This window comes from Pelobates fuscus, chromosome 8 (assembly GCF_036172605.1).
Source record: "Pelobates fuscus isolate aPelFus1 chromosome 8, aPelFus1.pri, whole genome shotgun sequence".
Lineage (NCBI taxonomy): Eukaryota > Metazoa > Chordata > Amphibia > Anura > Pelobatidae > Pelobates > Pelobates fuscus.
Genome location: NC_086324.1, coordinates 16,963,767 through 16,991,535, shown reverse-complemented (window position 1 = coordinate 16,991,535; position 27,769 = coordinate 16,963,767). Strand labels below are relative to the sequence as shown.

The following is a 27,769-nucleotide window of genomic DNA, read 5'->3' as shown; positions in this document are numbered from 1 at the left end:
CTGTCATTTAGGAGTTAAATCACTTTGTTTCTGTTTATGCAGCCCTAGCCACACCTCCCCTGGCTATGATTGACAGAGCCTGCATGAAAAAAAAAAAACTGGTTTCACTTTCAAACAGATGTAATTTACCTTAAATAATTGTATCTCAATCTCTAAATTGAACTGTAATCACATACAGGAGGCTCTTGCAGGGTCTAGCAAGCTATTAACATAGCAGGGGATAAGAAAATCTTAATTAAACAGAACTTGCAATAAAGAAAGCCTAAATAGGGCTCTCTTTACAGGAAGTGTTTATGGAAGGCTGTGCAAGTCACATGCAGGGAGGTGTGACTAGGGTTCATAAACAAAGGGATTTAACTCCTAAATGGCAGCGGATTGAGCGGTGAGGCTGCAGGGGCATGTTCTATACACCAAAACTGCTTCATTAAGCTAAAGTTGTTCAGGTGACTATAGTGTCCCTTTAATACAAAGTTCTGGGTTGGATAAAATCAATTGTGTCAAACACCAGCACACATGGTAAACCCCCCTCCCCCACTATTACTAATAAATATATACCCAATCAAAACAAGCATGCATTTAATTATGCATTTTTTTTATTGGGGATAGATCTAAAAACAGCTTTCAAAAGCTTTAGGTCTCGCCTGCAGCCACTGCAAGCAGGGCCAGACTGGCCCACCGGGATACCAGGAATTTTCCCGGTGGGCCGCGGCACCTGGGGGCTGCTCTGAGCAAGTATGTGCCACCGGGTGGCCGGTCCGGTGGCACACAATCTGAGGTGGCTGGCCGCATTCCGCGCTGGAGCTGCCGGACCGGGTATATCCTCCACTGGTATATGACATGTATATTAATGTGTGTATTAGTTATTTATATATATATACATACATATATATAAAATTATGTCTATTATATTTACACATATATTAATGTACATTTATATATGCATAATACACAGAGAAATTTCATTAATGTGGACCATATGTAATGAGCAGATATTGGCCCAGTCTTGTTGCTAGGTAGGTGCACACTCCAGCACAATAACATATTTAAAGTGAAGCGCGCACCCACAGGACTTCAAAGTAAACAAGAAAACGTACATTTTTTACAGTTGTGCCCAACATACATTCACCATTTCAGTTCCATTACCAAGCTTTCCTTAATATGTCATGGTAGTTGGACTGAAACATTGATTACATGCATAAATCAGCATTTTTGTTTATTTTGAAGCATATGAGTGCTTTTTTTTTACGTTGGGAGTAATAATTTTTAATTTTAAGTTCTCTTTTCTAACTCTGTATCTGCACACTATGCTGGCGCGACGCATTATGGGGCTGGTAAATTTTTTTTTCCAGGGCTGCTTTTAATGCCCAGTCCGGCCCTGACTGCAAGCCCTTCCCTTTTTCCCAAACCCAAACTTTCTGTGGCTGTCCAATCACTGACGTCCATGTGCAGCTCAATGGGAGTCTTTGCAATTGCTGCCTTTTGAATTTAGCTCCACTGAGCAATAATCTTTTTTTTTTTTTATAATTTATAAAAGTGCACATTTTCTATTGAATTCTGCATTTTGTAAATAAAAAAAAATAAAGAAAACAGACAAATTCTTCACAAATAAAACATTTCAGTAAGTGGTTTAGGTGTTTGGATTGTCCCTTTAAAACCATTTTATGGTTTAAGAAAGAAGAGAAAAACAAAACGTTTTGTGAAGGAGCTGGTCCACGTAACTTTTAAAACAAGGCTGTGATGGGTCCAGGGAGGGATGGAGGCTGAGGTGTGGGCAGGGACCCTTAGTCATTCAGCTTATCCCAGTTGCGGCTGAGCTTCAAGTTAAATTGACCAGCATCCCATGACCCGTTGCTGTGCCAGTTCAGACCAGGTGTGTCCAAGCTTAATCTTCCACTACTACATTTCCTATAATTTTTTTAGTGGATTAAAAAGTGGGCATTTGTTTAAACAAACCTTTACAAAGTATAATGGGCTAGACTAAAATCTCACCTCTCATCATGTCTCTGGCTTTTCTCCCTAGCCTAGATTGTAAGCTCACAAGCCATCTTGCCAGAACTTCATGTGAAAGTTTTATAAATGATAGATTTTAAACAGGTAAGATGCTCTCTTAAAACAATCACAGAGATATGTCTTAATTTGTTCTGTCTATATCCCCTGAATTGTTCCATTGCAGTGGGATAATGATCCTTCTCGAGGTAACCAGGCCGATTCACAGCTGTTGTAGAACTACAAATCTCATCATACTCTGCCTATATCAAGGCTACCATCAGGGTTTAAAGTTCTTTAAAAAGGTTGTGAGGTCTATAATTTATCGACTAATTCTAAAGCATCCGTTGCCTAATTATCTAGTACTAAGCACTTGATCAAATTAAGATACATTCTAAACAATGCTCTGAAAGGAAGGATGTTGCACAATTAATTTTGTTATAGATTCCAAAAATTGAATAACAGGTTAATGAGCTAATTTTTCAACTAAACTATAGGTCTGTAAGTTAGGGCCATAGATAGAATGTAGGTCTCCCTTTCCAAAGGATAAGACTCAATGCTCTATAGATCTTGAAGAGATACAAAATATAGATTTAATATTTAAACATTTTATATCCATCATCATAAATACCCCCCCCCTCCCTCAAAAAAAAACTCACACATGAACTCCAGCATAGCATAATTATTTATTTTAATTCCGAATGTAATAATTAGCACCCGAGGGCTGAGCACTGTGGCTGTACACACATATCCATGTTTAGATAAAAGCTGGATATGAGAAGGTCTGGCTTATTCCAGTGACTGAGAACCATTCTAAATGGGAAACTAGAGAGACCTGAATCGGGAGCAGATATGACATCTTTTCCTCAGGGTTGAAATCTGAGACTTGGTGACAGTTTCCCCATGCTAACAAGCTGAAATGGTGCAGAAGTTAATAACGGCAGCCTGAGGTTGCCAGAAAACATACAGGCCACATTATTTAACCCGTGTGCTGCTAGCTAGTCTGACAAACTCACTTGCAAGTCTTTACTATTACTACATTTAGCATTAACCATTCAATTGCCAGACTCCTGAGCGGCACTAACTCAAATGTCCTCATTAGACTTGGGGAAAAAATAAAATAAAAAAAATAATTATCCAAATCCTATTCTTTCTAATGCACACCCGGACAAATTGATTGTCTGGGACTTACCTGTGAAGTTTTATACATTAAATATGACTGCACAGCTAAATACCAGACGATCGATTGGTTCGGGTGAGCATTAATAGAAATTTCATTCAGACGAAGTATCCAAAAAAATTTTTGTATAAGTCTAGCACATATTATAGAGGGACATCCCTTCACGGTGCAATAAATCCCAGTACTCTGCTTTGTTATTTTTTTCGTCTTCAAGGAGCTTTTTTGTGGGGTTTTTTTTTTTTGGTATAAAGGTTTCACAGTTGTCAATACCAATACAACACAGCAATGTGAGGGTGTATGACTATCACAGAACTTCACAGCAATAAAACTCCCAACAATGTCTTGTATATAGGATTCTCAATAAAACTCATTTTAATATTCAGTGTGTAAAAGTGCATCACCGAGGTTCACAGCAATAAAAAACGTACAGTGATATATGGTAAACACGAGTATCACAGAGCTCCACATAAAAAAATAAAAAATAAAAGTGTAGAAGTATATGACAGAGCTCTACTGCAATAACCCAGTAACGTGCTGTAAGTATCACAGAGCTCCACACCAGCATGACTCACAGTGTGTTTGTGTACATGTACCACAGCAATAAAACTCACAATGACGTGTATGGTGCCTACTGATTATGTAACACAAAGGGAGCAAGCCTTCTAAAAATGTATCACACTGGTATTTATACATCTGTCTAAATAAACTCGTTTTGAACATTTGCAAAATAATTACCTATCCTATTAAAATATTTGTAGGTTTCAAAATTAATGAGGATACTCAGTGTTCTTGGGGACCTGGCACTCAAATGGTTAAATATTGTTCAAATACATTTTTTGTTCTAACAAAATATGCATTGGGAACATAAGGAAACTAACAGGAAAAGAACAAATCCCTGATATATATTATTTTTCATTCTATGGTAACATTAACAGAGGCTTGTACATTAGATAAACCGCCCCGATATGGCAGCAGTTAGGGGACAGTACAAAATAAGTGAAAAAGGAAAGCAAAATTATATAGTTTAAAATCTGCGTATCCCATGTTGGCCATTTTTACGCACTATTACAGAAAACCACGGAACTACAAAAAATGGGTTTTATTTTGCAGATACGACATGTCTTAATCCACCAACGCAACACTGATTACGTGGGTAACAGGGATCAGAGTGTTTGCTTATAAGGGCTTAGTCCACCAGCAAACTGCTATTCACGGAAGGGTACTGTTCAAAGAATGCCTGGAAAAAAAAAAAAAAAAAAAAAAAAAAAAAAGATATTAGACCAACAAAACAAGACAGGATGTTTATTTACCAACACTGAATCACAATGAACCCCCAACACAGCTATAGTCACAACTTGAATATTTTACTCATTACAGTTTAGTAAACAAGGCCCTAAATTGTAAGACCATGGGATTTACTCTCTAAACAGCAAATTTTACTGCATTGGCGTCTGTAAACCTGGCTAGTTTGATCTTAGTTTAAGAGGTTTGTCATTTCAAACTGTCAAATAGAGTTTAATGCCCAATACAATAATCAGAATATCACAGAGAAATACATAAAATTATTATAAAATTACAGAAATATGTGTGTGCGCGTGTGTGGGGTGACCTTAGGGGTCTGTGTGAACAAGCAGCTGTGTTTATATTGTAAACAGTCCTATAAAAGAAGACCTGGGAGCTGGAGGGATGAGAATCAGAGATTCTTACCAATTATCAATATAAATATTTAAATAAAAGTTTGCATTTATTACACAGTTAACAACCAATGCAGAATAGGCTGAAGGTTGTGGTGGTCGTGATTAATTACAAATCTCAAAAAGATAATATTGGATGCAGTAACATTAAACAATATAAACACTCTCTCTCTTGCAAATGAAATGTAACGAGAATAGTCATGTGCAAGATGCAGGGAGAATGAAGGACCAGAAAAGGTTATGCCCAGGAGATCAGACAGAATACGATCAGTCTTGATTACTGGTGAAGGTGGGCTCATGTAGCCATGGAAACCATTATATCATCCTATAGGCTAATATGTCCTATTCCTCATTAGCAGTGTCCTGGTTTTGTCATAGCAACCACTTGACTAACCTGATGCCTGCTGTTGCTACAGCAACCAGGCAGTGACTTCAAGGCCAATGTGGGTTGCTATAGAAACAGCCAATAAGCTATAAGTACACATACAATTATTACCAAACACATAATACCCAATAGAGAGGGAAAAAAAAACAACAAAAAACTATGGAAAATCGCATGAATACACATTTACATAAATGCACACAAACAGGCAGGGAATTCTAGTAAAGGCAAAAAAATTAAATAAAAATGATCTGCTCAAAGCAGACGTCAGTTCCTCTAAAAAAATCACAAGTAGGCAGATCTGAAGATTGAAGGTTAATGTAGATAAGGTTGGTGACATCAAGACTCGGCTGTATAAAACGCCCAACTAAGAATGACTCAGGATGGATTTGGGGCGGATTACAGTATTTGCACCGGTATCTAAGTCAGAATACAATACAGGTGTAGTTTGCACAAGAGATCAGTGTTCTGAAAAGAATATCAAAAGAGAATAGATATTATTCTAAAATGGTTCTAAAAAGAACCAAGCTGCATTTAAAAAAATATTTAGAAAATAAGCAAACCGTGAAAATGAAGATGAATGTCATTGGAACTTTCTCAAATATAAAATATAGACATACACGTACATACATACATACAGGTTAACGAAGGCTCTTTTTATCTGTGGATTCCCTTGGAGAGTACATTAGTAGCAGTTAATGAGGACTGTGCCTTTATATGTATGTTTAATTGATAATTGTCACCTTGATGATAAAATGTCCCCTGTGCGTAAATTAATCAACATTCTCATTTCATGGCAATCAATTGTATTCAAGTTGGTGAATAAGCATCATAAAACGTGCTTTACAACGTCCTAAAACACGGAGGGCTATATGGATGCAGAAAAGAAGACAGTAGGGGATTTGTTCACCAAGCACTGAATTGTAATGAATTTTTTGAAAAAAAAAAAAGCGCCATTATCACAAATTTTTGCTGTATTGGCAGATTTGGACATTTTCTCAAACTCTGCTATAGTCACAGTTTGGGTCCAGCTGGACAGTGAGCTACCTGGGAATGCATACATACAGGGAGTGCGTTTAGGCCAATATAGATTTAAACCATGTATTGTGCTAGCAAAATCTTCAGCAAGTAATAATAGCTCGCAAGAGAGGGGTGCAGACAGGAGTCACTTGCTGATTTGTAAATGCACTGCAGAGCTTAACTGACCGTGCCACCCCTCCCATCTCAACATTGTAATACTTGCAGCACTGGGAATCAGGAAGACCGTTACAAGATTTGTTGTACAGTGCCGTGGCATTTGTTGGCGCATTATAAATAAAAACAATAACAAGGCTGTGCCACATTGACTGCCTAGGGAATGCCCTATTTTGTTGTATTACGCTTTCATTACAACAACCCTGTTCATCCACTTCACCTCTCTCCTTCCACTTTTACAAGCTTAAAAGCACCACTAAATTTATCAAGGCCACTTTATATGCAATGTGTTCCTATGTGGATTTCACCTGCACCTGAAGTGCAGCGTCAGACATCCAAAAGTTGCCTAGCAAGCAGGAAGTGCCTCTAGTGGCTGTCAGATTGACAGACAGAGGCTGTCTTAGTCCTGCAATGTAATTATTGCAGTTTCTCGAAAACTGCAATGATTTACATTGCAGGACAAATGGGGACAGGGACACTGTGCCCAGACCATTTTAATGAGCTGAAGTGGTCTGGGTGCCTATAGTGTCTCTTTAACCCCTTAAGGACACGACATGTGTGACATGTCATGATTCCCTTTTATTCCAGAGGTTTGGTCCTTAAGGGGTTAAACAAACCTCCAGTGGATGTTACACTTACAGCCAATAGATGCATTTCTAAAACGCAGTCACATGACGTTCAGCCCTCATAGGTAAACATTGATTCAATATTTTTGTAAAGTTTGCTTGGCGCACATGTGGCCCCAAAGAAAGCAAGTAGAAAGCTTTATTTTGTTATTTTTATGGCACACAATGGGAGGGGATCTCTAAAGTGTTGGGAATGCAGACCTTGTTTTACTATTTTTCCCACAAGCGCAGATTTCAATTTTTTTTTCATTTTTATAAATTAACCTTATTACATCACCCTGTCTGTCAGACAGCAAGTTCCTGGTTTGGTTAGGTCAGTGAAACTAAACTCAAGAAGCAGCAATTGCCCAGAGCACCTGCTTCTCATTGAGCTGCATTGGGAAGTATGTGATTAGACAGCCACAGAAAGTTTGGGTTTTGGAAAAAGGGAAAGGCTTGCAGTGGCTGCAGACAAGAGAACTGACGCTTTGACAAGGTGCTCATAGATATACACCCTTGTTCCCTGTCAATAGAGGGGGGGAGGGGAGCAAGGAAAGCGGCAATATATGAATGTTTTCAATATGGGTTCATCTACTGAATTGTAAAATAAAAATTAAAAGGAACACTATAGGGTCAGGAACACAAACATATATTCCCTATAGTGTTAAATCCACCATCCAGCCCCTGCTGGCCTACCTAAATATAGTAAAATCTTACTTGTATTCACGTCTGCAACTGCTGCCTCTGCCCCTGATCTGCCTGCTGACATCAGAAGTGGTGGTCTGAGCCAATCACAATGCTTTCCATTGGATTCACTGAGAGTGTCAATGAGTCAGATCAGGGGCAGAGCTAGCACAAGGTAAAACACAGCCCTAACCAACCAGTATCTCCTCATAGATATCCATTGAAACAATGCATCTCTATGAGGAATGTTCAGTGGCTCCATGCAGAGCAGTGGCTCCAATGTCAATTCACATTACCCAGGTTATATAGCTTTATTAAATGGCTGTTTCAGAGAAACAGACAGGTTCCCCATTGGTAGAAGCACCCATGTCACACTCAGGGCTAGTTTTCTCCAAGCCAGTGAGAGTAAGGAGTATGGTCTGTCTTTACTGTCAGAACAAATTCAGAGTTTTTTTTTTTTTAATTATGTCATAGGTTTTGAACTGTTAAATGGGATATTCCATCATTCAAAAAGAGCCTCCAGCTTTGAGAAATGAAAGATCAGTATTCCCTTTACTATTCATTTATGGGAAATAACAGACTCCAGAGTGTGAAGTTTAGATCTGCCTACTGGGGCCACGGCAGATGTTTGACTTCGAGGTGTCTATAATTCCACCAACCGTTGTTTGGCATTGTGTATGGAGCTCTTAGCATCCTGTAATACAGGACTATGAGGGAACAGTAATTTGCTGGTTATAGTGCACCTGATCCTGTAGAATTGAATTGTATTCCTTGGCCAGTAAACGATTACACACTGCAATCACTGTAATGATTGGACCCAATGATTGATGAGAAAGCCATCTTTATCATTGAGGATCCCTCATTAATTACAATGGCTGTCAGACAAGGTAGGATGTAGGGAATAAGGTCTTTCTTCTTTTCATTCCCAAGGGGTCAGAGCTGTGATCTTCTTACACCAAGTCATGCACCAGATACAAGATATCTTAGAATTGTAACTTTAAATAGCAGTTCTGTGATATCCAAAGAACAATTCGTGAGGATATTGGGCCACAAAATGTAGTGCCCCAGTTGGATTTGAATCTGCTCTGTCCACTCAGTATGTTGGCAACTATGTTGGTCCGCAGGCTGGATAATATGTTGTCCGATGTGGTGTATTACAAACTGAACATCAAGCTTTGCAAGTTGAATGTGATGGACTGGAGACTTATTTAACCTAGGTTACAACATTACTATTCAATTCCAAGGATTACCCGATCCCAACTGGACCAAGTTTCAGTTTTCAAGTTAAATCACCTTCGTTACCCACTCTGCTCACAGTTGTTTTCAGTAACTCTTTGCTTCAGGTGTGTTGAGCTAAGAATTATTTATCACTGAGACTTTTCTTCTGTTGGCACAGTTCACCACCCCCCAAGGCATAAGTGGGAAAAAATAAAAAATAAAATAAAAATAAACCAGCAACAAGGGGTTGAGTCCAAAAGGCATTTGGTGACCTTGTCCTAAACCCTCACCCAACTCCTCCCCTTAATAACATGTACATAATGGTGAATGTATCAATATCCTTAAATATGGCAATCCCACATAATCTCAAAATAGGGAGTTATCCATTAAACTGTTAACGAAAAGCGGCCTTCTTCATTTTGAAATTTCAGCAGCTTAGTACATAACTCGGCAACATAGCATTAACAAACGAGGGAGCTAATTTGAATAAACCACATGGTAGTTTATTCACTTGGCACTGAAACGGAAGTGTATTGAATGGAAATCCAAAAATGAAAATAGCTAATCTGTAGAAATTCTCCAATTCAGCCACCGGCACAGTTCGACTATTCTAACCTGACATTTGCAATTTGGATTTTTAGTAAATAACTGTTGGAGAAGTAGTAAATATGGAAGTGGAGTAGGTCACAAATGAGATAATCCGTTATGGTAATCCGTGACTCCTAGAGGAGAAGCAGTCGAAGATATTCGGGGCTACGAGGCCTCACCTTTGTGCTGGAGGCCCCTGCAACTCCCTCTTTCTTAGCAGCTCTCCTATGTGTAACTCTAGTTCTAATTCCACATTAACAATTTCTGCCTTCAGCCATATTCCTATACTGTGACCAGACAGTGACACCTATGTGCTGATTCAATTCAGTGTTTATTCTAGAATTGTGCTTTCTTGGTATTTAACACCCATCCCATTATTTTGTGTTCCTTTGGATAATCAACTATCACCGGGTTATTTGTCAGACTTCTAGTGGACACATGCTGCTAACTGGCATGGGCAGACCGTTTACCAAGACTCACCTTGGCAGCAGCACAAGTTAAACCCTCGTTTACGTGGTTTTTCCTTAAATTTTGTGCACCTACTATGTGTATGTGCATCCTTGTGATTTTAGAGAAAGAACTCCATTTAAACTCCAAAAAGTCAATTTGCCCAGCCATCAAACCCAATAACGCTCTTTTATTGGTATTCTACCTTCATAATTCTGCATAAAGTGTGAATTTATTTCCTGATTCAGGAGTACCACCCATATATCCATGCCTTTAGAACACAGGAGCACACAAGATGTTTAGGATGGACTGGTGCCGATTTGCAGTGGTTAATATAGAAAGCAGATGGGGTCTGAGAAAGCAGATCTCCCGATAAGATTGTTTTAATTTCCCTCTACCATGTTTTTTTTTCCCTCTGAATATTACATTACCTGAAACAGGGAGGTAGTCTGCAGGACCCCCGAGGTGCAGCACATCTCCCTGATGGAATGCATAGCCAGCTGTGGACAGCCCAAATCCAGCACCCGCAGGCCCAGGTTACTCGACAGAATGGGCCCAATGGTTGTACCACATGGCACATCATTCCTCACCATGAATTCCTGTAAAAACAGCGCAATTATAAGAACCCATTTCTGCAGTTATATTCAGCCTATGGAATGACCACGAGAACCGTCACGCCATAAAATTCGGAGATTTCCTCTTATCATTTGGTGTTCTATCTGGCTGTACATTTATTTATGTGCATTCTGGCACATTACTATTACATCCTGCATTTTTATTGCTACAAAAGTAACGGAGTGTATTATTTTATTTAGATACAAATTAGTTCAGTATATTGTTTGTATATCATGATTTGTACCAGTTTTTTTTTTATATAGTTCTCAAAAAAAAACCTCTTTAGGTCGGTATTTTTGCAAATGAAAAATCAGTCTAATTAAGAAGAGATAATTTGAATGACATATGCCTAAAGTGATGGACAGATTTTTAGTATACCCTATGGATGTATATATGGAACAAACACGAATCAAAACGCGGCAGCTATGGGAGCATACAACCTGCAGGGGAACTCCAACACGTCCGGCAATCTCACGCAGGACAGCCTCTGTCACAGCGGTTGAGGCGTAGCGCTGGTTGCTGTTCACTTTAATGACAGGACCCTAAAAATAAAATATTTAGATCGGTTTAGAGAAATAATATAATTTTTCTTAACACAAGGCATCAGCAGGTTCTTTACAAGTGTTGCAGACAAGATTACACACAGAAACAATACATGATACAAACACAGACATCTTAACAAACAAATACTGGTAAACGTCGACACACCATACAACCCATGTAAAGGAAACAGTCTAGATGTGCAAATATACATTCACAGGATTACTTAAAGGACAATTGTCATATCGCAACTATTTTATATATTAGCGATTTCCTCATTTATTTGAAAGGAGATGTGTGTGGAGACTAGCAGGAATGTGGGTTTGCCACCTGAGACAGAGATCCTTGCAGAGTTCAGAGTCATTCTATATCTCAGAGCGCAGGCCCATCTGACAAAACCTCCACGTTCCAGGCAGGTAGTGACTACTCTGCCTTTCCAGCTTCTCTCAGGCAGGTTCTGGCCGCTCTACCTGTCCTGCATCTCACAGGCATGTACCAACCCTTCTGCCTGTCCTGCTTCCAACTAATGCCTTTACAAAGGCACTTGTGGCTCTCTGGCCTAGCTCCTTCCCAACATGTCCCCGGGACCAGTGCAGCCAGCTCCTGGAATCCCCAATCAAAGTCAGCAGTGGACATAGATCCCAATGGAACTAGCACACAACACTTTATTTAAAAAAAAAACACACAAAAAAAAAAAAAAAAACACACAAAAAAAAAAAAAAAAAAAGGACAAGCCTTTGGTGAATGCTCCTGAAACACTGGTAAACAAGCAACCATAGTTCATATGTACAGTTATACAATACAAGTAACACTTTCAAACACAACAAAAAAAATAAAATATCAAAAATATATACATTTAACTTCTCATTTGGTTACTCTAATTTGCCTACCAATAGTCTGCAAATTAAAACATTTCCTTTCGATCAACAGAGGGTGCTGCGGAGTTATCAAACTAGCCATGCATAGTTTGTAAAATTAATTTCTACTGTCACATATACATATTTATTATTTTCTTTTCAAAATGAAGCACATATATATAAAATCTAAAAATGAGAGAAAAACAACAACTCATCCCTGCTTTCACTATATGACAGGATCCTTCAGCCATATACATACACCTTGCGTTAGTTAGTGGGGTGTCACTGTGCAGGGAGTGAAGCAGGGAAGACCATAGAGACGAACTGTTATCAAACACTGTCTCACCCAAGGTGTATGTATATGGCTGATGGATCTGGTCATATACTAAAGGTAGGGATACGTATTTCTAATTTCTTTTTTTTTTACATATACTTCATTAAAAAAAATTAGGAAAAAATCTATTCCCTTTCAAAACTTGATGAAATTATTATTTTATAAAGAGTTTGTAAGTGACGGTTGTCTTTTGAAGAAAAAGTTAGTGTTAGAAATACAAAGATGTATTCCAAACACTAAAAGGTTCCAATTACCCCTGACCCACCCTCGCCACCCCACCCCACCCTCGCCACCCCACCCCACCCCACAACAAGTAAAAAAGATTAAATAACCCACCCGCCCCCATTTTCTTGGTGCTGGATTGGGCTCCAACTCCGCTGTCAGCTAATGGCTGCAAGTACAACACACCCATTAGGCCTTCCTCAGAGGTAAGCATTGACTCAATGCTTTACTATAGGGTATTCAAAGACACTGGACGTCCTCATGCAAAGCGTGAGGAAATACAGCATCATTTCACAGAGTCAAACTCTGAAAGTCCAGAAAGTGGCTCTAGTGGCTGTCTGGTAAATCGCCACTAGAGGCAGTCTTAACCCTCTCGTGGCTGCAATTTTTGCTGCTGCGGGGCTAAGGGGACAGTAAACCTAGACCACGTCAATGAGGTTAAGTATTATGGGTGCTTCTAGTGTCCTTTTAAGTAAATTTGAAATTAGACCAAAACAGCTAATTTGGAAACATTTCCCAAGTGAGCTGGGTTCAGTTCAGCCTAAAAATAAATTTGACAGTTCAGTTTGAATTGTCCTTGAGATTAAAGGATTTGCAAGACAGACAGAAGGAGAGAAAGAGATAAATTAAAAATTAAAAAAGCAAAATAACAATAAAACTTCAGACATTCACAAGACACATTACAAAGAACCTCACCTTGTGGAAGAGGGGTCGGTGGTTTTCTTCATGTTTATCCCTGCAGAACAGACACTTTACTGGATAAAGGTAAACCGGTTCTCTCATTGACAGTATTCTACATCCCTGTTAGTGCATTTACAACCTTCCATAATAATACCGCCAATAGTGGCTGCACATCTCTTACCAAACACTGCTGGCTCTTTACATTACTATAAGCAATGCAGGTGATTCTAACTGTTGCTACATGCTGACAGAGAATTATTGGAGTCTTAAAGCAATAACTGGTGGGCTAGAGATGAGGCAAGCCTCACTTTAATAGATCCAGGCTAGGACTTTACTGAATACAAGCTTTCAATGACCCGGACACTAAAACCTGGTTATAAATTTATACGGATCTAGAACCAAATACATCAAGCATTTCTATTTCCCTATTGTATTCTACGTCTAAATAAAAGGGATATTATGGGAGGTCTAAAGATTGCACGGGCTGGATACAGAAAGTTGCAGCTGTAATAAAAATGCTGCTTAATTATGCAAATTATTAACATGCTGAAAATAAAACAAGCCTGAAGCATTGTTGATTTAATAAAATAAAGCTCACAATTAATAGAAACCCCAGTGCTTGCTGGTACATTTCCCCAGACACGCTAATCTAATACAAAGTGTAACTAAGTACGAGTTTAGTTCTGTAGATCCCATTCTCTTGACTACTCTGTATAAAGAATGGCTTCATAGAAGCAAACATAATCTGTCCTGTGTGCTGTATGAATCTAAAGCAAGTTTTTTTTTTATATTTTTACACCTGCTCTGCCGCATTTAGGCCATCCAAACTTACTTACATGTAGTTGGGGTGCACAGCATGTGCCATGTCCGAACTGATCATGAATGACTTGGGAACAGATTCCTCGAAAGCCGTGAGGTTTTGTGGTGTTGAAGAAATACGGCGCAAGATCAGCTCAGTCAGAAGAGACTGTGCCCCGTGGGAACTCTCTGACCCCACCTAAGGAGGAAAATATTAAGCATGTATTATAGCTTATCATTTAAGAGACATCTGTAATATTCACATATGTAATAAAGATAAAAAGACCCAAAGAAGTCTGTAAAATGTCACTTCGATTTGCATTCAGGTTTTTAGTTTTTTTTAACCCTTGGAATGCATCCTTAACTTGTTATGCTCACGTATAGCATATCCTCTAAAATACTGCTACAGCTTTAACAATCTCTTCCTAAATCCAGAGGTATCATTGTGCCCTCACACCCTCTAGTACTGGTTTGATTTATCTGCCACTCAATCAGCAGTTTATATTGTATTTTAACACAATGCACAGTCAGTCACGCGACCAAAAGATTATCGTAGGTTCACCCCTCACCCCCCTTTGCTGCTGTTCTGCCTGACAGAGAGAGAGAGGGCAAATATGGAATTACAGGAGGATTAGTTAAATGAGGGGGGTCTGCACAGGGGGCTATGTGTAACACAGGATCTGTTTAACAGTCTAAAACTCTTAATTCCACTTTGCACTGTCCATCCCTTAATGGGTTTAAATACAGAACAAGATTATTAAATGATCAGTGAATTGTAAGTTAACAACTTCATATTTATTTTTATTTTTTTTTAACAATTTTCAGATACTTGATACAGAAAGTTTGCGTGCTCTGGTTTATGGACGATCTCTACACAGGTGGAATATTCGATATTTAGATGCACGGATCTGATATACAGCTCTGCCCGGAGCATGCATGCATGGTTATAGTGATAATGAATGGAGATTTATTTTAACGATTTGTAAATAGATAAAAGGACATACACGGACGTACTTCTAGACCACTGGGATTAACCTGGGAATTGGAGATACATTTTAAGCCCCCCCCCAAAAATGAGGTGTGAAAACAATTTAAAATATCCAGCCATTTTTCTACCTTGGTTATTTGAACAACAATTCACCCCACTCCTTAGTTTTCTAAAACACCCATTTTAGTGCAATCCCATGTATCGTGCTAGAGTGTTTTATAACTATTTTTATATTTGTGATATGCCAAGTTTGCTTATATTTTACAATTATATAATAAATGCATAATGATATTAAAAATAAATATTTGTTGACCATTTAGTAAATTTAACTCATCAATACATCTGATGAGAACCAGTTACCCTTCCACCTAGATTTGTCATCACACCTGTTTCATTGTATCTCTGTCCAGCACTGCACCTGCTCAGTAAATGTGGGTAATTCATCTTTTTTTTTCACTGTGTACATGACTGTCACAGTGTCATCCCCAATGGCAGTTGTCCTCCCCCAGCTTTTGTGTCCTTACCTCCTCGTTGTCATACAAGGTGATCATTCTGACATTGGTGTCATTGGCGAGAGAAGTCGGTGCGTCACAGGAAGCAAGCAGCGCCTGAAGGACAGAGTGTGGTGATTTGTGATGGTGACAGACTGGGAGAAAATGTAATGTAGACAACAGAAAAAGCTTGAGGAGTTGGTAAAAACCAGAAGTGACTGTAAGAGAAGGGATAGTCTTTATCCCATCAAACAAATGGAGAAAGGAGTAGTAGTAATAATAAAAAACATAAAAATAAAAAAAAACCACTGTACCACATACACTATACTGTATTTACTCAAATCTAATACGCACCTTTATTGGCAAAATAAAGTCTCCAAAATTTTAAGTGTGCATTGGATCCACGTAAATATGGTATTTGCATATACAACAAGTTGATCACAGTAAAAAGGGAAGATACGCCCATTTAAACAATACTACAATTTTCTGGCTTAGATCAGGAAGTGGCTCGGGAAATCAGGAAATCACTTTTCAATGGCCGTGGTCGATTCCTCTAGTATCAGCATAGCATGGGTTTCTGGGAATTGTTCAGCTGTCCCTTTTATAATGTAGAGTGCTAAACTACAACACCCAGAAATTAATGCAGGGCATTGATGCAATTAACCTACTCCCCCCCCTACAGTTTGAATCCCAGTGTAGAGGGATACGATAAGTTACTAGATTTTATATAGCAGCCCGATCCTCCTTCTCCTACAGAGCACCGCATTTGTGGAACGACCTCCCGCACAAATTAAAATCTTCCCTAAGCTTAAAGTCCTTTAAGAGATCCCTCTCTACATACCTCAAAACAGAATGCACCTGTCATGGTTGATTATATATTTCCTACCTGTTCTATGTTAAATGTTGTATATATTGTATTTTATTGTACACTAACTGTAACAATGCAATGATTTGTGGACCCAGGACATACTTGAAAACGAGAGAAATCTCAATGTATCTTTCCTGGTAAAATATTTTATAAATAAATAATATAAAAGTACCCTGTATCCAGTTATTAAACGCTGCTCAGCAAGTCCAATTTAACCACTTGATTCTCTGAGCTAAACTTGTTCACAGTTGGAATGGAGAATTCACTGAAACAGGGAATTGTTGGAAACTGATCAGAAAACGTTACACTGTAGCCCAAAAAAGCCTTGCTACAAAGAAATCCTGACTTGGGAGATCTCTCAACTCGGCTATTTTGTCCTGAGATTTACAATTCCTTGATAATTTCACGTCAGTGGAGGCTCTTTCATAGGGACACTTGGGGCAGTGCCCAACCAGTGTTTAAGTAGGGACAAACGTTATTTGCAGTAGTTTAGAAAGACTAAGATTCTTTTTCTGGAGAGGAGGGTGGGAAGTCAAATAGTTTTTTTTTTTAAATGTGGGTCTTTATAGGTTTCAGTTCCACAGGCTCCCTCCCCCCAATTAGTTGGCATTTGGGGAAGTTTACTTGGCTGCATTTACTTGGCATCAAGGTATATCAAAATAATGGGGCTGGTTTAAAATCTGCCCTGTTTCACATACCTAGTGTCCTATAAGAAGGAATTCCCATTGAGCCCTACCGGTTGTATGGCTATCGCTGTAGTCTGTACCCAGCTCTGCGCATGGTTTAGGAATATTTAGGCATCGCTCTGTATTATAGCTCTATTTTTCTCAGTTCTGTTTGTGGCATGTTATCTCTGTATTGCACTCAACTCTATGTATTTTATAGATATCTTTATGTTTTACTCAGCTCTCTGTATCAGGTTCATATCTCTGTATTGTAGGAGTATCTCTGTATTAGGTTCATCTCTCTGTATTGTATGAGTATCTCTGTATTAGGTTCATCTCTCTGTATTGTATGAGTCTCTCTGTATTATGTTCATCTCTCTGTATTGTATGAGTATCTCCGTATTACGTTCATCTCTCTGTATTGTATGAGTATCTCTGTATTAGGTTCATCTCTCTGTATTGTATGAGTCTCTCTGTATTATGTTCATCTCTCTGTATTGTATGAGTATCTCCGTATTACGTTCATCTCTCTGTATTGTATGAGTATCTCTGTATTAGGTTCATCTCTCTGTATTGTAGGAGTCTCTCTGTATTACGTTCATCTCTCTGTATTGTATGAGTATCTCCGTATTACGTTCATCTCTCTGTATTGTATGAGTCTCTCTGTATTACGTTCATCTCTCTGTATTTTATGAGTCTCTCTGTATTACGTTCATCTCTCTGTATTTTATGAGTCTCTCTGTATTGTATGAGTATCTCTGTATTACATTCATCTCTCTGTATTGTATGAGTATCTCTGTATTACGTTCATCTCTCTGTATTCTATGAGTATCTCTGTATTACGTTCATCTCTCTGTATTCTATGAGTATATCTGTACTGTATAGGGTGGCGTACAATTGTGGGGGACGAGTCTGACACCCCACCATCTTAAAACTTCACCAGCCGCCACGGTTTCCCAGGATTCCTGGTTTTAGTCTATAGCTTAGAGATGTTTTTATGCTTGGATATGCAGAGAATTGTTTGGCAGCAGAGTATAACTCTATTGCTAACCTGCAGAGCACAGTAACAGCTGTGCAGGTTATCCAGACGGGGTCCAAAGATAAATTCCTCATAAGCACCTCCCAAAGTCTGCAGACAGAAAACAGTTTATATTCAAGGTTTAATTGTACACGTCAGCAAGTCACGGCATCACTTTACAATATGGACATGCAACGGTCTCTATACAGCATACACGTCAGCATGCAACGGTCTCTATACAGCATACACGTCACCATGCTACGGTCTCTATACAGCATACACGTCACCATGCTACGGTCTCTATACAGCATACACGTCACCATGCTACGGTCTCTATACAGCATACACGTCAACATGCTACGGTCTCTATACAGCATACACGTCAGCATACAACAGTCTGTATACAGCATTCAACAGTCTCTATACAGTATGTATGTCAGCATGCTACGGTCTCTATACAGTATGTATGTCAGCATGCTACGGTCTCTATACAGTATGTATGTCAGCATGCTACGGTCTCTATACAGTATGTATGTCAGTATGTAACGGTCTCTATACAGTATGTATGTCAGCATGTAACGGTCTCTATACAGTATGTATGTCAGTATGTAATGGTCTCTATACAGTATGTATGTCAGTATGTAATGGTCTCTATACAGTATGTAATGGTCTCTATACAGTATGTATGTCAGCATGTAATGGTCTCTATACAGTATGTATGTCAGTATGTAATGGTCTCTATACAGTATGTAATGGTCTCTATACAGTATGTATGTCAGTATGTAATGGTCTCTATACAGTATGTAATGGTCTCTATACAGTATGTATGTCAGCATGTAACGGTCTCTATACAGTATGTATGTCAGCATGTAACAGTCTCTATACAGTATGTATGTCAGTATGTAATGGTCTCTATACAGTATGTATGTCAGTATGTAATGGTCTCTATACAGTATGTATGTCAGTATGTAATGGTCTCTATACAGTATGTATGTCAGCATGTAACAGTCTCTATACAGTATGTATGTCACTCAGCATGTAATGGTCTCTATACAGTATGTATGTCAGTATGTAATGGTCTCTATACAGTATGTATGTCAGTATGTAATGGTCTCTATACAGAATGTATGTCAGTATGTAATGGTCTCTATACAGTATGTATGTCAGCATGTAACAGTCTCTATACAGTATGTATGTCACTCAGTATGTAATGGTCTCTATACAGTATGTATGTCACTCAGTATGTAATGGTCTCTATACAGTATGTATGTCACTCAGTATGTAATGGTCTCTATACAGTATGTATGTCAGTATGTAATGGTCTCTATACAGTATGTATGTCACTCAGTATGTAATGGTCTCTATACAGTATGTATGTCACTCAGTATGTAATGGTCTCTATACAGTATGTATGTGGGTGTCTTACCGCAGGTTGGGTGTCTGTCAGACACAGATCCATCTCTATGATTTGTTCAGATTTCACACCCAGTTTTTCACAGAGCAAGGTAATCAGGAGTGGGTTGTGTTTTTCCACCTGCATTACATACAGACATTGTTTAATAGCAGAATGATACACCCTACGAATACAATTCATGGGCCTGTAGGCGTTGCAAGAGGGATCTTGGGGAAAGAATAAATCCCTGGATGTTTTAGCCCCAGATCTCTACAGTTTGTAGAAGGGTCTGAAGGATATTAGCCGTTTGTTTGTTTGATTATATATTTCACATCAAGCAGCCGCTTTTCACAGCAGCCATTTTTATTTATTTTTTATTTATTTTTTTATAAACGTCAGGCTCACACCAAGGGTGAGAAATCCACAATTTTTTACAGCACGTCACTTGTATAAATTAAAGGGTAACATGTGGAAAGGGCCACCCTGTAGTATGTAGATGTCATATGCTGCAGGTTATAAATATGGTGATAAAGCAATCAGGAATCCAGCAGCATATGATTTATACATACTACAGGGCTGTGTCTTAATGTGCTGACAGTCACTGTGATTATATTGTGTGTGTCCAGGAAAACATGGTGGATATGGCAACCTTACTCCCTCTGCACATTTACTTTCCATACAAGTTATGGGTCTCACCACAGACTGACTGCCCGCTGAAGAATGACAAGAGGAGCCCGAATCCAGAGATTCTTTCTCCAAACCTTCCTGTGCTGCAGAAGCCAGAATAGGAAGCCTGCAATGAGGGACACAAAGAGTGACACAAAGCAAACACAGGCACAAAAAAATAAATACAAAAATGTAAAACACACCCTAGCTATCTTCAGGTGGAAAGGAATATTTCTTAACAGGACTTGTATATTTACTCTATTATTTGTAAAAACTCACAGATGCTGTTCCGAGTTAGGACCAAAGCTTTCATTTACATTCCTTTGAAGGTGAATTGCAAGATGAGGAATTCGCAAAATTGGACGCTCCACATAAACCAGACGATGCTGAAGACGATGACCATCCTGAAACCAAAACATCAGTATGTAGAATTATTCAAGACACTCTAAAGATAGAACATTTCAATTAGAGTCACCAGGCCTTTATGAAGCTGTACTAAAGATTGTGGCAGAAAACCAAACACACGGTCCATTATATGAGGGGGTTCACCAAGCTTCCACTGAATTGAGTCCCCTTTAATGCATTCATTAAAATAGCAGTTAAGATGAACATATAAGCCTGGGTTAACACATTTGAGACAATATATGGTAACCCTTATCTTGTAATGACTAGTTCGTCTTGCAAAAAAAAAAAAAAGACAAAAATAGACACCGTTTCAGGTGTTACTTTTTTCTCTAAAGCAGCATAATTTTTAGATAATCACCTTGACAATCACTCTCCCAGCCACAGTCAGATCCCGATCAAACCAGGTGCTCCATATTCCACCTCCATAGCACTCAACTCCCACCTGCACATACCCAGCTTGGCCGCGGCGGGATCTGCGTTTTACCTGCAGAAACACAGAATAGGAGATTGAAAATAGACCGGTAGAAAAGAGTTGCAAACAAAACATTTACTACAGACAAATAGATATAGATGTGCACGCACACACACACGTACATAAAAAATTAAATTAAGATTATATATATATATTTTACTCACCCTCAAGCAAGGGCTATCAGTATGGGCTCCGATCATGGTAAATCCATTGCCTTGCTGATAATGACCACCCACGGCAAATGCCACCAAGGTGGAGTAATTCCGAGTCACAAAGTACTAGAGAAGGAAGAAGAAGCTGGCTAGTAATCCGTATGTTGAACACATTAACAGGCTGGATAGAACAGCAAGTACAGAGATATTGTTTTTAAAAACTACAGGACTGCACTTTTCACATGCAGTCCATCAGAAGGTACAAATATGGCGGATCTGACTGCTACGGCTGCATTCCATCTATTCCCACAAGCCAACTTGAAAAGCAGGCACACTGGACATCATCTACCACAGCCCCAAAATGTTCAATTCAATCTTTTCTAACACAGTATTTACGTACAATTCATCAACTCATTGTTTTTCACAATTTCTCTTCTTCAACATTTTGATCGTTTAAATGTGACAGACTTTTGCGTGTTGACTTAAAAAAAATAGATTTTCTCTTTTATTTATTTATTTATTTATTTTTTAAAGTAAATAAACAAAATAAATAAAAATAGATTTTTATCATGTGAGTTCCTGTATCACAATAAACGTATTGCATACAAGGCAAGTGTGAATTACCTTCCTACGATTATACAGTTACAAAGAACAGAATATTATTTCTCTAATAAAAAGGTCAGTCTGCTCTGGCTGTTAACGTTTTACCTTGTTGTTGGGTTTAATATCCCAGTGTTCCACCTCTTTCAGTTCCTGGAACCCTGCCTGTAAAAGTCGCGTCTTGCACTCATCAACCACTGTTTGAGAAGGAGAGGAACGTCATGCACATATAAGGCTCGTTTTGGCAAAGATTCTCTTTACATTTTACTATTTCATAGCATTAAGTTGATAATTCAAGTTCTACAATTTTTTTTTCTTATTTATTACATTGAAACCTGCTGGCTTGCAGCTTTAACACAGAATTTAACCACAGTGACTACAAAGATGGAAACATTTGGGAAACTTTTACCAGCAGGTAAAGGGACACTGTAGTCACTCAGACCACCTATTTCAATGAAGTGGTCCTGTACATTTAACCCCGGAATGTTAAACGTAGCAGGATTAAATCCACATGTAGTGGCCGTCTTACTGGCAGCTACTTAAGTCGATTCTGTCACGTGATGCGGATACCCATAGGAAAGCAATACAATGCTCTCCTACTCACTATTACGCTATGCATGAGGACTTCCAGCGTCACCCAAATCCACATAGGAAAGCATTGTGTAATGCTTCATTGCCATGCATGCATATTAGGTTTCCCCCGCCGGCTGACGAGGAGAGTTTATAACCCTTTCTGCACCGCGGGGGGGCCTCGAGAGAAGGGGAAACTATAGTGCCGGTATTAAGAGTTTGCCTTTCATTATTGCTGCACATTGGTGGATTTAAATAGAACTAGGGACAGGGACACTATAGCATTAGAAATAAAAGTTTGCATTCCTAACACTTTAGTGTTCCTTTAATTGTACCCCTCCCCAAATATAGAGTTTGCACATATTAACAGTTATCAACACTTCATAGTTTAATCCTAACACAGGTTCATTTATTCACTAAACACAGGGCCGGCTCATCCATAAGGCAGCACAGGCGGCCGCCTTGGGGCGCACCGGCTCCGGGGGCGCAAGATTTCAGTGACCGGTAGGAGGGAAGCTCTCCCTCCTGCCAGGCCACCATCTCGACCCCCGGCGCGGCAGTGCTGTGATTAGACGCGGCGAGGGAGCTCTAATCTCACCGCTCTGCTCCCTCGCACGCTGTCTGCTGATGCCGCGGGAGCCGGAATATGACGTCACATATCAGTGTGTCTGTCAATGAGTGTCAATCAGTGTGTGTGTGTGTGTCAATGAATGAGTGTGTCAGATCAGTGAGTTTGTGTGTTTGTCATTGAGTGCATTGAGTGTGTGTAACTGTCAGAAGAACACTAAGGGACAGGGAAGGGAGGGGACCAATAATGGACGGGGAGAGGGGCTGGTTAAGAGGCACTTAGGTGAAGATGTTATTTGGGGGGGGGGGGGCGGAAAAATACATCTTCGCCTATGTACCCAAAAATCTTTGCACCGCCCCTGACTAAACAGCAAGATGCAGTAAATAAAAAAAAAACAACTAAAATTGTTAAGCTGAGAAATTAGCATTTTTGCCTAAATGATTCAGTTTGGTTTGCAGTTCTCCACAATTAACCAGGGCTATTTTTTTCACTTGCCAAAGGCTAATGTAAGTTCTGATATAGGATATGATATCTTGGAATGATGAAGATAAGGCTATTCGAAGTGAACAAGCCCACCTTACCGTGATATGGCGAGACACCCCGGTTTAAGAATTTGATGAATTCCCTCGCAGCGGTGTGGGCAGCATCTCGGGTACCTTTCATTGCACCAGCCTGCAAGACACCAACCCAGGAATAGTGTGAGATAAAACACCTCTTACACACATAGAATCAGTGACACAGGGAGAATGGTACGAAGAGCAAACACTGATAACGGGGAACGAGGTCCCAGTAATACATTGTTATTGGAGTGTGAAAAAAATTACATGTAATATTACAATGACATGGAAAATTACTGCCACTCCCACATGGTGACAAGGACTAAAATTACACTTACTAGGCATATTATCAGAAACATCATGATAAGCAAACATTGGAAATCACCATTTTGGTTTCTTAAGCAGAAACTGAAAATATAAAATAGCCTATAATAAAATAATGGTATGGATGGTACCAGAGAGATGCACAGCGAGCAGTGTGCCAGAGACATGGCAGTACGCACAGCTAGCAGTGTGCCAGAGACATGGCAGTACGCACAGCGAGCAGTGTGCCAGAGACATGGCAGTACGCACAGCGAGCAGTGTGCCAGAGAGATGTCAGTACACACAGCGAGCAGTGTGCCAGAGACATGGCAGTACGCACAGCGAGCAGTGTGCCAGAGAGATGTCAGTACGCACAGCGAGCAGTGTGCCAGAGACATGGCAGTACGCACAGCGAGCAGTGTGCCAGAGACATGGCAGTACGCACAGCGAGCAGTGTGCCAGAGACATGTCAGTACGCACAGCGAGCAGTGTGCCAGAGAGATGTCAGTACACACAGCGAGCAGTGTGCCAGAGAGATGTCAGTACACACAGCGAGCAGTGTGCCAGAGACATGTCAGTATACACAGCTAGCAGGGTGCCAGAGACATGTCAGTACACACAGCTAGCAGGGTGCCAGAGACATGTCAGTACACACAGCTAGCAGTGTGCCAGAGAGATGTCAGTACACACAGCTAGCAGTGTGCCAGAGAGATGTCAGTACGCACAGCGAGCAGTGTGCCAGAGAGATGTCAGTACACACAGCTAGCAGTGTGCCAGAGACATGTCAGTACACACAGCTAGCAGTGTGCCAGAGACATGTCAGTACACACAGCGAGCAGTGTGCCAGAGAGATGTCAGTACACACAGCGAGCAGTGTGCCAGAGAGATGTCAGTACACACAGCGAGCAGTGTGCCAGAGAGATGTCAGTACACACAGCGAGCAGTGTGCCAGAGAGATGTCAGTACACACAGCGAGCAGTGTGCCAGAGAGATGTCAGTACACACAGCGAGCAGTGTGCCAGAGAGATGTCAGTACACACAGCGAGCAGTGTGCCAGAGAGATGTCAGTACACACAGCGAGCAGTGTGCCAGAGAGATGTCAGTACACACAGCGAGCAGTGTGCCAGAGAGATGTCAGTACACACAGCTAGCAGTGTGCCAGAGACATGTCAGTACACACAGCGAGCAGTGTGCCAGAGAGATGTCAGTACACACAGCTAGCAGTGTGCCAGAGAGATGTCAGTACACACAGCGAGCAGTGTGCCAGAGAGATGTCAGTACACACAGCGAGCAGTGTGCCAGAGAGATGTCAGTACACACAGCGAGCAGTGTGCCAGAGAGATGTCAGTACACACAGCGAGCAGTGTGCCAGAGAGATGTCAGTACACACAGCGAGCAGTGTGCCAGAGAGATGTCAGTACACACAGCGAGCAGTGTGCCAGAGAGATGTCAGTACACACAGCGAGCAGTGTGCCAGAGAGATGTCAGTACACACAGCGAGCAGTGTGCCAGAGAGATGTCAGTACACACAGCGAGCAGTGTGCCAGAGAGATGTCAGTACACACAGCGAGCAGTGTGCCAGAGAGATGTCAGTACGCACAGCTAGCAGTGTGCCAGGGACAGGTCAGTACGCACAGCTAGCAGTGTGCCAGAGAGATGTCAGTACACACAGCTAGCAGTGTGCCAGAGACATGTCAGTACACACAGCTAGCAGTGTGCCAGAGAGATGTCAGAACACACAGCTAGCAGTGTGCCAGAGAGATGTCAGTACACACAGCTAGCAGTGTGCCAGAGAGATGTCAGTACACACAGCTAGCAGTGTGCCAGAGAGATGTCAGTACACACAGCTAGCAGTGTGCCAGAGAGATGTCAGTACACACAGCTAGCAGTGTGCCAGAGAGATGTCAGTACACACAGCTAGCAGTGTGCCAGAGAGATGTCAGTACACACAGCTAGCAGTGTGCCAGAGAGATGTCAGTACACACAGCTAGCAGTGTGCCAGAGAGATGTCAGTACACACAGCTAGCAGTGTGCCAGAGAGATGTCAGTACACACAGCTAGCAGTGTGCCAGAGAGATGTCAGTACACACAGCGAGCAGTGTGCCAGAGAGATGTCAGTACACACAGCGAGCAGTGTGCCAGAGAGATGTCAGTACACACAGCTAGCAGTGTGCCAGAGAGATGTCAGTACGCACAGCGAGCAGTGTGCCAGAGAGATGTCAGTACGCACAGCGAGCAGTGTGCCAGAGAGATGTCAGTACGCACAGCGAGCAGTGTGCCAGAGAGATGTCAGTACACACAGCGAGCAGTGTGCCAGAGAGATGTCAGTACACACAGCGAGCAGTGTGCCAGAGAGATGTCAGTACACACAGCGAGCAGTGTGCCAGAGAGATGCCAGTATACAAAGCTAACAGTGTTCTAAGCAGAGGGCAGTATACACGGAAGCAGAGTGCACATGAGATGACAGTATACAAAGTCAGAGTATTCAGACTGCGAGCCCCAGAGCGGTCATCTCCCTGGACCAGTGGCAAGTGACTGATACAGTGTTGCAACCCAGTGACTAGTGAACGTATCACAGGTCAGTGGCTAGTGACTTGCACTGTATCGCAGGTCAGTGGCTAGTGACATGCACTGTATCACAGCAGGTCAGTGGCTAGTGACATGCACTGTATCACAGCAGGTCAGTGGCTAGTGACATGCACTGTATCACAGCAGGTCAGTGGCTAGTGACATGCACTGTATCACAGCAGGTCAGTGGCTAGTGACATGCACTGTATCACAGCAGGTCAGTGGCTAGTGACATGCACTGTATCACAGCAGGTCAGTGGCTAGTGACATGCACTGTATCACAGCAGGTCAGTGGCTAGTGACATGCACTGTATCACAGCAGGTCAGTGGCTAGTGACATGCACTGTATCACAGCAGGTCAGTGGCTAGTGACATGCACTGTATCACAGCAGGTCAGTGGCTAGTGACTTGCACTGTATCGCAGGTCAGTGGCTAGTGACTTGCACTGTATCGCAGGTCAGTGGCTAGTGACTTGCACTGTATCGCAGGTCAGTGGCTAGTGACTTGCACTGTATCGCAGGTCAGTGGCTAGTGACTTGCACTGTATCGCAGGTCAGTGGCTAGTGACTTGCACTGTATCGCAGGTCAGTGGCTAGTGACTTGCACTGTATCGCAGGTCAGTGGCTAGTGACTTGCACTGTATCGCAGGTCAGTGGCTAGTGACTTGCACTGTATCGCAGGTCAGTGGCTAGTGACTTGCACTGTATCGCAGGTCAGTGGCTAGTGACTTGCACTGTATCGCAGGTCAGTGGCTAGTGACTTGCACTGTATCGCAGGTCAGTGGCTAGTGACTTGCACTGTATCGCAGGTCAGTGGCTAGTGACTTGCACTGTATCGCAGGTCAGTGGCTAGTGACTTGCACTGTATCGCAGGTCAGTGGCTAGTGACTTGCACTGTATCGCAGGTCAGTGGCTAGTGACTTGCACTGTATCGCAGGTCAGTGGCTAGTGACTTGCACTGTATCGCAGGTCAGTGGCTAGTGACTTGCACTGTATCGCAGGTCAGTGGCTAGTGACTTGCACTGTATCGCAGGTCAGTGGCTATTTATATACACTGTATCACAGGTCAGTGGCTAGTGACATACACTGTATCACAGGTCAGTGGCTAGTGACATACACTGTATCACAGGTCAGTGGCTAGTGACATACACTGTATCACAGGTTAGTGGCTATTTATATACACTGTATCAGAGGTTAGTGGCTAGTGACATACACTGTATCACAGGTCAGTGGCTAGTGACTTGCACTGTATCACAGCAGGTCAGTGGCTAGTGACATGCACTGTATCACAGCAGGTCAGTGGCTAGTGACATGCACTGTATCACAGCAGGTCAGTGGCTAGTGACATGCACTGTATCACAGCAGGTCAGTGGCTAGTGACATGCACTGTATCACAGCAGGTCAGTGGCTAGTGACATGCACTGTATCACAGCAGGTCAGTGGCTAGTGACATGCACTGTA

The 27,769-nt window shown here is 41.0% G+C and overlaps 1 protein-coding gene across 3 annotated transcripts in view; it reads right to left on the bottom strand.

Annotated features, from left to right (window-relative positions):
* Positions 1 to 4,250: 4,250 nt before the first annotated feature.
* Positions 4,251 to 27,769, bottom strand: part of DNPEP (aspartyl aminopeptidase) — a 30,331-nt gene continuing 6,812 nt past the window's right edge. For all 3 annotated transcript variants that reach the window (XM_063429312.1, XM_063429314.1, XM_063429313.1), the window contains exons 2-15: positions 23,463 to 23,553; positions 21,852 to 21,940; positions 21,156 to 21,269; positions 20,878 to 21,003; positions 20,394 to 20,518; positions 20,145 to 20,241; positions 19,482 to 19,589; positions 18,089 to 18,166; positions 15,538 to 15,621; positions 14,064 to 14,224; positions 13,243 to 13,282; positions 11,034 to 11,135; positions 10,410 to 10,577; positions 4,251 to 4,403 (exon numbers count right to left, since the gene is read on the bottom strand). In XM_063429312.1, coding sequence (XP_063285382.1) covers positions 4,353 to 4,403; positions 10,410 to 10,577; positions 11,034 to 11,135; positions 13,243 to 13,282; positions 14,064 to 14,224; positions 15,538 to 15,621; positions 18,089 to 18,166; positions 19,482 to 19,589; positions 20,145 to 20,241; positions 20,394 to 20,518; positions 20,878 to 21,003; positions 21,156 to 21,269; positions 21,852 to 21,940; positions 23,463 to 23,553 — 1,434 coding nt within the window. In that variant the 3' untranslated portion in view covers positions 4,251 to 4,352. The remainder of the gene's footprint in view (positions 4,404 to 10,409; positions 10,578 to 11,033; positions 11,136 to 13,242; positions 13,283 to 14,063; positions 14,225 to 15,537; positions 15,622 to 18,088; positions 18,167 to 19,481; positions 19,590 to 20,144; positions 20,242 to 20,393; positions 20,519 to 20,877; positions 21,004 to 21,155; positions 21,270 to 21,851; positions 21,941 to 23,462; positions 23,554 to 27,769) is intronic.